Here is a 9,521-nt window from a genome sequence, read left to right as displayed (position 1 = left end):
TACTGCCTTTGCTAAGATGGGAGGAAATGTTTTGTGTAACTCTTTTATGCTATGGCAAACTTTGTAATTGTTTATGGAAAGGTCATGGCACTTAAATTCTTTTAAAACTGCAAGTTTTAACATACACGTATACATGTATATAATAGAAAGGTTTTTTTTTAAATTATAGATTGAACAAAAATAAATCACAAAACAGTAAATGATAACAAATACAAATATCCAGCGCAATAACCTGATCTGCCACGCATCAATTTAGAGAGAACCCGTTCCATGAGTTCGCTGAATCGGGATTGGGAGTATCTTAAGGTGTGTTCATTATGGATGAGATAGACCGTGCGGACTGAGTATAGACAGTCAGGGCAGGCTATCGGTGGGGCAATATATAACACGGGAGATATCATATTTATTGAGAATGTCGACATTCATATCGAAACGGGTGATGTCTAACCTCAAATGTGGTAGTTTTTATTAACAAACTAAGACATATAGAACAATATAATGAAGTAGCAGCTGACTGAAAGTGTATATTTTGAATTGTCGTTGGTTATACTCAGTGCATAGAGTATGATTTGGTGCGATTTGAGATCGTAATTTTATACGAGTAAAATAAATCGGTAATATAACATTAAAAGAATGAAAAAGTAATCATTCATCAAATATTAAGGAATTCGTTGTTTTTGCTGTCGTTGTTGGCTTCTCTTCTCTATGACACTTCCTTTCTACAAATATTGCAAGCTTAAGTACGGGGTAAATCAAGTAAAGTGAAATAGAGGTCCATGAGACTGTAAAGCCAGACAAAAATTTGGTACGTTTTCCAGTACAACTTTTTTTCTTGAGAACTTGTTTATTAAGCACATTTATAAGTCAGATTTGTTTTGTAAGTACCCCGGCATGACAAACATGCAAGTGTCTGCGCACAAACAACAGGTACGTATATTTTACAACACCTATTATCTGTAAGAAACTATCCTGGTGTTATGTAAACGATTATGTGTTAAGCAAAACAATTTTCTGTTATATACAAGTAATTTCTTTATTAAATGGCAGTGTTCAGAGAAATACATTGACTCCTCAATAGTGGTTATTTAATTCCTATACATCAATCTTGTCATATAACTACCATGATAAGCTCCATCTAAATACGTGTACACCCTCTCATATATAACACATAAAAAATGGGGTGAATAATAGATATTTTCCATATCTACAAAGTACACACGATAATAAGGGATATCTCACATCTAACCATCTCGCACTCGGGACAAACCAAGATAAATATGAATGATAACTATAGGATTGTCTCCCTTACAAAAAAACACACTCTTTCGCACAATTTTGTTAGTGAAACACAAAACTAACAGCAGTATTAGGATTTCATGCACGGAATGTAAATACCAATATAGAGGTCATGGTATGATGCTACAAAATATCTTGTTTACAGCAACATGGTACATAAATAATGTAGAATAATAATACCAGTAACTATAAGTTGATTTCCACAAAAATCTCCTTACTGACAGAACATTTATGCATTCTCATCTTTGGGCCCTGGCCTCAGGATCATGAAGCAATTTCAGACTTAAGTAAAAATTTCAATCAGTCATAAAATGAATGACGATTGAAATTTGTAATTAACAACATTATATCAAGACATTTTTAATAGCATTGTTCTCAATCAATAGACATTAAGACAGTGTACAAATTTTGACTTACGGCTAAGATTGCTTCATGATCCTGGGGGCTGTACTTTTGCAAAGGTTACATGAAACACTAATAAAAACACTTATCTGAAACTTGGCACCAAAATAAATAATTACATTAACAGATAACTTCATTGTTTGGCATTATGCTAATGATTTTACACTGGGCTTACAATTTATGTACCACTTCTAAAAATGATAATATCTCATTCATTATATGTTATGTTCTTTTAAAATTTTTCACCTCCTCCCTCCAAAAACGAAGGAAAAAAAAAAGATTACAACATGTAATTAAGTCACAGGGAATGAAAACCACTTCGCTGTGAGCATCAATTCATTATAAGCCTGTTTGCCATAACCGTGTTTTACTTTACTGTGAACTACTTTTATTCCATGTGATGCAATGCATATTGTATTGATAGAAATTAAAATTAGATCTTTCACACAAATGTATTTTGATGAATAGTGAACTACGTAAACTTGAAATCTCTAATTAAATTACATTATGACCTGACAACAAAATGGTTAATTATTACTCCCTTTTTGCATAGACAATCTATATAAGCATAATAGTACATGTATATGACGAAAATTCCAAGAAAGCGTACAGTTAAATGTCTCAAACACTGTTTCCACTAAATTATGCATAAAATATAAAAGATTGGTTGATTGAACTTAGCCCTCTGATATTCAATTCTCAGGGGGATGAAAAATAGAGGATCTGAAAATGTGATTGTACATCTACCAATGAATCTGGTGTAAATTGCTTTACAAATAAATCCCAAATGGACATATAAATACATACATGTACATATATAATTACATGTATCAAATATCAAATACACATGTACATGCTGTCCTCATGTAATGAGTCAATATCCCTCAAAGAAATGGTTTTGTGTCTTGAAAAAAAATAAGTAAAAAATTAAAATGGTTGCAAACGTACACAGATCTGTTCGTCCATGGATTATTGTTGTGTGAGGGGAAATCCTGCGGTGAGTTCACATGATGATCTGAGGTTCTGGGACTGAGTCACTGATTGACTTGTGGGGCAGGATTCTACCGCCATTGATGTACAGTTCATCCTTCACCGTCACATCCTCTCCCAGGACCGACACATTTTCCATTCGCACCTAAAATACATACAGACCAACCATGTACATACCGGTATTTATTTCTGTAATCAATGATAAAGAGAATGAACAATGCTAGTGAATCTAAAATATGTACATGTAAAAATTTCATTAATATGTTTGCTTAAAACAATATCGCATGTGTACTGCCTAGGAGTCACACAAAAACCAGCCATGTATAATTTCATTTGTTATAGAGAGAAATTTTGATCAAAAATTATCATTTTGATGAAACAAACTTTTTGGCATGATTTTTCATTCTGTTTTCCAAATGACTACAAAATGAACTGGAAAGCTTGCTATAAAAATTGGGCCAATGAGTCTCACAAATCATAAGATTATACATTATTTAGTATGGCTTACCCATCTGCCCACCACACATCTCCATCCTATGATACAGGACTCGAGCCACGAGTGTGAGCGGACTCGAGCTCCCCTCAGTATCGTACATCGCTTTATACAGGCTCCATCCTCGATCACTACATCGGGGCCGATTGTAACGTTGGGTCCTATCCTACAGTTTCTTCCTATTTTAGCTGTAGGATCCTGCGTTTAAAGCAAAACATTATTACATTGTATTCTTTGTTAAAACAATAACCTGTATTCTAAATGATGTGTGCTATTAACCAGGTATTCCACATCAGTAAATATATGGGTATCTAAGTTAAAATGACCAAAATACCAAAATCAAACACATTACTCATTAAAATTACAATTAAAATCAATTTTCCTATTTATAAACTTTATATTTTGGCTACAATGTGGTTCTTCAGAAAAGGGAATGGTTGAACTCTGTTAATCAATTGTAAAAATATTTTTACTGAACTTACCACTAACACATTACCCACAATGCCTTCTTTGTTATGGAGTAAATCGGGTGACTTTTCCCGCAATGAACTGAGGTACATGCACATTCCTGTCAGGAAATCTTTGGGCTGTCCTACATCCATCCAAAATCCTGCCGTTGATAATTAGCAAATTCATTATGATCGCCAAACATATATGTATCTAGATATTTTAAGCTTTGTATTTCTTAACTATTACGGTATACATTTACAAATTTTAGTGTAACTGTTGCAAGTATATTAGCAGGTATTTAGCGATTTTCCTTTTACTTCTTTGATCAAGTTTCACCCCACCACTTTGTTTTTCCATTTCAATAAACATTTTAAGTTTGCTTAAGATAGAGAAAAGTCTATTCATGTACTACATGTAGTATGATTCTTTGCTGAATTTGACATCTTACCCTGAAGTTCCATTGCATATAAATCATTATCATTTGCCATGAATGGGAATACTTCTTTCTCTATAGAAGTTGGCTTCAACTGAAAACAGAAACATTCAATTTACAAGAGTTTGATTTATGAAAATATCTATTGTCTCAAAACAAGCTAAAGACTTTTCTACCTTTTTCAAGTTGTATCTTTTTTAAATGGAGGAGAGACTCCAGAACTATTTCTTGAGAACTTGAGCATTGATTACTGAATATTTCAAATAAAAAAATCATAGAGTAACAAAAATTCTGCAACTTTGATCAACAGTGATTTTATTTAAACAATGTTTTATTCAATATAGTATATTGAATGGGATTGGGCAGCTGGCTGAGGGCTCTACATTAACTTTTTTTCCTACTTGTCCTTTCGGACAAGTGACCAAGATATTTACTTGTCCGAACTTCAACTTCACTTGTCCGAAAATTTTTCAATATTAAAGATCAAATATTGTCAACTTAAAAACTACAGTTCTGTATTACTAAAATAAAGTCATTTATTGATTATTCTACTATAATTAATAACCTGATTTTTTAAATGGAAACTTAAAGTGTCTCTCCTAAATGTATTTGTTCCATATAACATTAAACACGATTTGTCAGCTGTAGCTTTGTCATGACAATTTCAAGACATATTAAAATTTAGCATCAGGTTTAAAAATACATGTAACTGTCATATTGATTTCTCAGCTGTTTTTTAAGCTAAACATGGAAAGTCATTATAGTCTATCAATGATGAATGAAACCTTAACTAAATTACAATTCTTTCCATAATCCTTTATCTTTGCTACCTTTTCTTCCTTTCTTTTTCTTAACATGTGTGTTTGGTACTTTGTAAGAACTAAGATCCACATCTTTATGCAGATATCACAACACTATTTTTTCGAAGGTTCACGTCAAAACATGGCTGAGTGAAAATAATTCCCGAATTCCCCTTCGTTTTTAGGAGTTCTCCGCCAGCGACAGGGACTGTACATTTTTATGAGATAAAAAACAACGTGTAAAATGCCTGATTTTCCCACCTTTGTAAAAATATGAGGTCACTTGAATTGTTGATGCCAGTTGTTTAGGCAGGGGGGTGAAAGGGCTTGGACATGATTTTCAATCACATGTGTAACTTTGATGTAAACAAACTCTCGTGCCTTTGTGGATGGCTGTGTGTTTTTTGCTACTAAATTGGTTAGGAACAATTGTTTTAAAAGTTGTAAAGAGGAATTTTCCCAGAAGTTTGTTTTAAACTTGCTACCCGTATCTAAAGTTGCGTAATTTTGGTAAGAATATATAGTAAAAATTAATAGTGTTGTGCAACCTTTACAGTTCAATTGAAAGTTGTTTGAAATTAGTGAACTTCAATCCCGATCAAGATTAACTCAAATGCATCGCAATTTGAAGTCGGGATCGAAATTCAAAATAACTAATCGATAAACCTATAACGAGACTACGGATAAACTTATCACAAAACTTTCTTTTCTTTTTTAAATGTCGGAGACTTCTTTACATAAAAATGCACTTGTCCAGATATTTTTTTAACTGGTACCGGACAAGCGGACAAGCGTTAATGTCGAACCCTGTGGCTCAGCCTTTTTTATCCCTCTTCCTAATCAACAGTGATTCCCTGCCCCCTATAGATACCCACCTCGATCCTGTCCAGGACGGAGGGGCTGAGTATGTACATCCCTGCGTTGATTTTGTTGGACACATATTCCTGAGGTTTCTCCACAAACTTTTGGATCCGCCCGTTCTCTGGGTCGTATACCACCACACCGTATTTCGAAGGCTCATCTACTTTTGTGACCTGTGACAAAGAAGGGGGAAAATTACATTTTACACAGAGGCACAACAATGAAGCAGCATTTTGACATTACTTACTGTGTTAAAGTAAGTAGCATCATGTACATATAGTATACGAACATGTAACTCAAACACTACATCCTCTTAGATGTGATGTTACAACGAGGAGTTGAAATTTCACACACAGAGATACAACTACAAGACCAAACAGTAACAAGTATCTGTGTCTCATTCATTTCACTTAATTTGTAAAACAAAATTCAACCAATCTCAGTATCATATCTTATTAATCTTCTGAATCTCACAGCACCTATAAAAATATGTTTGTTTGTCCTCTTTCAACTCAGTGTTTAACCCTCTGTTCGATAATCCCTGAAACTTTTACAAACTTGTGCAAAAATTAAGTAGAAAATAGCTTTTCCATCAACTGGATATTAAAAAAAAGTAGCACTCAGATTGATAAAAGCAAATATCTTGATCTGGTTCCTTTTTAGTCAGTCATTCAGAAGGGGGCAAACAAACTCAGGTGGCCTAAGATTAACAGGATTCTACATGGTTGTTTCCAGCGTACCACAATGGTTCCTTGACGGCCATGATGCTTGTGAAACTGAACCATCTGTTTGAACGGGAAATCACAGATGATGTCGCTGTTTAGGACAAAGAAAGGCTCGTGGTCCTGTGTTAGGAGATCCTTGGCCAAGGCTAGAGGACCAGCTAAAATAACGAAACATGGAGAGTCACAATCATCGATCCAATTCCCTATTGTTTATCAACTTTCATGTGCAACATAATTTTGCGATTGACTAGAAATTATATATTTTAAACCAACATAATTATGTTTTAGCTGTTCAACCATATATCAGATATTGTGGTATATTCTCTTAATTTAAATGTATTACCACTGACTAGACCATTTGCATATCTGTATGCAATAACATATGTTCACACCAATCTGACATATAGCTCGCATAGATAATTTTTCTTACAAATATCAAGAGTTAAAAATCAGAAACAAATTAAGACACCTTTAGTATAGTCTGGTTTTCTATATTTTTCTATATTTCTTAAAACGAATGAAACATATACTGTTTACATTAAATTATACTATGCAACTATGATCCTTTTTACAACTGTTTGAGATGAATGGTAGCAAAGGACGAGACCAAGGAGGTGTACGGTACTTGTTTTATTATAAATTATCTCTCTGTATACATACCAGTTCCTAGAGGCTCTGTTTCTAAGGAAATACTGATTTTTACACCAAGCTACCAACAGAAAAATTAGACCTGATTAGAGATAACGGTAATCCATATTGATGCATATTTTATTTCATCAATTTTGCATCACTTTTGCTTAAAATCTCTCTCTCTCTCTCTCTCTCTCTCTCTCTCTCTCTCTCTCTCTCTCTCTCTCTCTCTCTCTCTCTCCACACGATATCATAGTCACAGTGAAGCAGCACATGAAGCTCTATGCAAACTTGTCTTTAAGAGGGGCAACTTAAACTTGGATAACAAATTAACATTGTATGTCCAACTGAGAAGATGCTCTCTCTCTCTCTCTCTCTCTTTCTCTCCATACCTGTTCCTCTACATTCTTTAGCTCCTGCTCCATCTGTTCAGCTCTATAACTGACCGCTAGAATGATATGCTTCACTCCAGCCTACAAATGAACAATGCTTGTGTATAAGCATAACAAATATTTTCATATATATTGGCTAAGTTTCTCGTTTCTTTATATTTCATCTGAAAATTAATACTCGTCTGGTTTCAAAGCAAGGCATTGTAATTTCCAACAGGGGCTTGAGTATCAATGCATTTATGTTATATTCTCACTTTCTATCAATCACAGTATGTACTTTACAGGTTGCTCAATCATTGAACAAAATTGAACAAAATTGAACAAAATTTAATTGCAAATTTCCTTTTTCAAATCATCATAAGGAAAATGCTTCATTCTCAGATATTTTTTAAAATCTTTTCTAAAAAAGTTATTTTAATTATTATTATTATTTTAATTAATCTTATATCTAATCTAATCAATTCTTCATCTGGTTATGTACAGTAATATTTGGAGAGTTACATTCTTTTCTTAATCATGATGCGTACAATTTAAACTAATTATATATTAGTGAACTGTTTGATGTTATTTGTAGTACATGTTGAGTTTTACCTCCACTAATGCCTCCAGCTGATGAAGTAACATAGGTTTGTTACCAAATTCTACCAACGGTTTGGCTACACTAAGGGTCAAAGGTCGTAACCTTGTTCCATATCCTCCAACTAGAATCAAGGCCTTCATAGTTGTATCAAACTATATGAACAAAATTCCTCACATAATTATCATCTTCAATAAAAGTTAAGATTTGTTGAGAAAAATATAGGATTAATCTATGATATTAGGCATTATATAATAGCATCAAAACACATACAAGGGATATTGATTTTAAAACTTGAAAAAGGTTTTTGATACTGTTTCATGCAAATGTATAAAAAAACTGCTCAGCATTTTAAAATTCATTAAACTATCTTTATTCAAAAACAATATAAAAGAAATATGATCATATCATATTTTAAATTAAAACAATCGGTTAATTAAAAGACATATTCATAAACATGTTGATATTTTGTGACTTTCAAGATGCCATCGTTTAGCATTTTATAAAATACAGAAGTGCAAAAATTGATGACAACAATTTTTTAAAGAATGTTAAATTATGAAATATGCATGCCAAAGAAGTTGCCTCAGTTGTTAACACGATGCACATTTCTACAGAAAAATGACGGTAATCCGATAGGAGCCCATCCAATATGAAAGGGAAAAAAAGACTCCAATTTGTTAGGTAAAATAGGGCACCATACAGGAGTTTGACCAAAATTGGCCTGTTTCAAACATGTCATTGACTTATCAAGAGGAGAGAGGTGCCTCATAATTTTCATTATTATTAGGATAAAATACTTTGAAAGCAGGCGGGGCACTGCCTATACACGTACATGTTTATGATGCAATCACTGTCACGACTTATTGCCTAGTTAATTTGACATATAATTACTTGGACAAACAACAAGATAGTCTCTCTGACATAATTACTCAAATACTAAGGTTTTATGCATTGCAAGTTCAGCTAAAAAGTAGAAAACATAACGTACCTAAGATAAACAAATGTAACAACGTGTCAACCCAAACCGGAAGTGGATGTTTTCTTTTCAACAATTTATACACAAGTCTATTCGTGTATGCATAAAAAATCCTTCCTTTGATCTGGCGCGGATTCAGTTTAAGGGTCCTCCACACACCAGGGAAAAGTTCTCAATACAAGACCATTCTTCTAAATTAATTAAAGATATGGATTTTTAGCATATGTTCGACTTGAAAATGGACTTGCAAATTACTTTTTTTTTCTTCTTTTTTTTTCTTTCTTTTTTTTTTGGGGGGGGGGGGGTCATCTTTTTAAATTTTATACCGCTCCACACAAAGTTAGACACAAACATTTAGAGATCATGATAAACTGTTTTACAGTGCGTTAACATTGCCATGTTCTTACGTATGTTAGTACTAACTTTCAATAAAAGTCACGGGGTTTCGAGGATCCTTAGGCTCTTCACCCCCTCTTTTACATGGAAATACCGA

General features: G+C 33.3%; 1 protein-coding gene across 1 annotated transcript; it reads right to left on the bottom strand.

The window, feature by feature from the left end:
• Positions 1–1,039: 1,039 nt before the first annotated feature.
• LOC105331955 (mannose-1-phosphate guanyltransferase beta) lies at positions 1,040–9,173 on the bottom strand. Its single transcript, XM_011434350.4, has 10 exons — positions 9,041–9,173; positions 8,064–8,204; positions 7,473–7,553; positions 7,111–7,159; positions 6,466–6,608; positions 5,740–5,898; positions 4,080–4,158; positions 3,664–3,791; positions 3,197–3,379; positions 1,040–2,833 (listed from the first exon to the last, which is right to left on the bottom strand). The coding sequence occupies exons 2-10, from the start codon at positions 8,190–8,192 to the stop codon at positions 2,702–2,704; spliced, it is 1,083 nt and encodes a 360-aa protein (XP_011432652.3). The 5' UTR covers positions 8,193–8,204; positions 9,041–9,173; the 3' UTR covers positions 1,040–2,701.
• Positions 9,174–9,521: the final 348 nt, after the last annotated feature.

Source organism: Magallana gigas, chromosome 4, assembly GCF_963853765.1.
Source record: "Magallana gigas chromosome 4, xbMagGiga1.1, whole genome shotgun sequence".
Classification (NCBI taxonomy): Eukaryota; Metazoa; Mollusca; class Bivalvia; order Ostreida; family Ostreidae; genus Magallana; species Magallana gigas.
This window is presented reverse-complemented; position numbering and strand designations above follow the sequence as displayed.

What these genes read in the sequence shown, in the direction of transcription:
- LOC105331955 (XM_011434350.4), bottom strand. Translation starts at nt 8,192, where the DNA reads ATGAAGGCCTTGATTCTAGTTGGAGGATATGGAACAAGGTTACGACCT. An exon ending in AACAGAGCCTCTAGGAACTG is followed by an intron (nt 6,609 to 7,110) that starts GTATGTATACAG and finishes TCGTTATTTTAG; the next exon opens with CTGGTCCTCTAGCCTTGGCC. An exon ending in GATGTGTGGTGGGCAGATGG is followed by an intron (nt 2,834 to 3,196) that starts GTAAGCCATACT and finishes TATGTATTTTAG; the next exon opens with GTGCGAATGGAAAATGTGTC.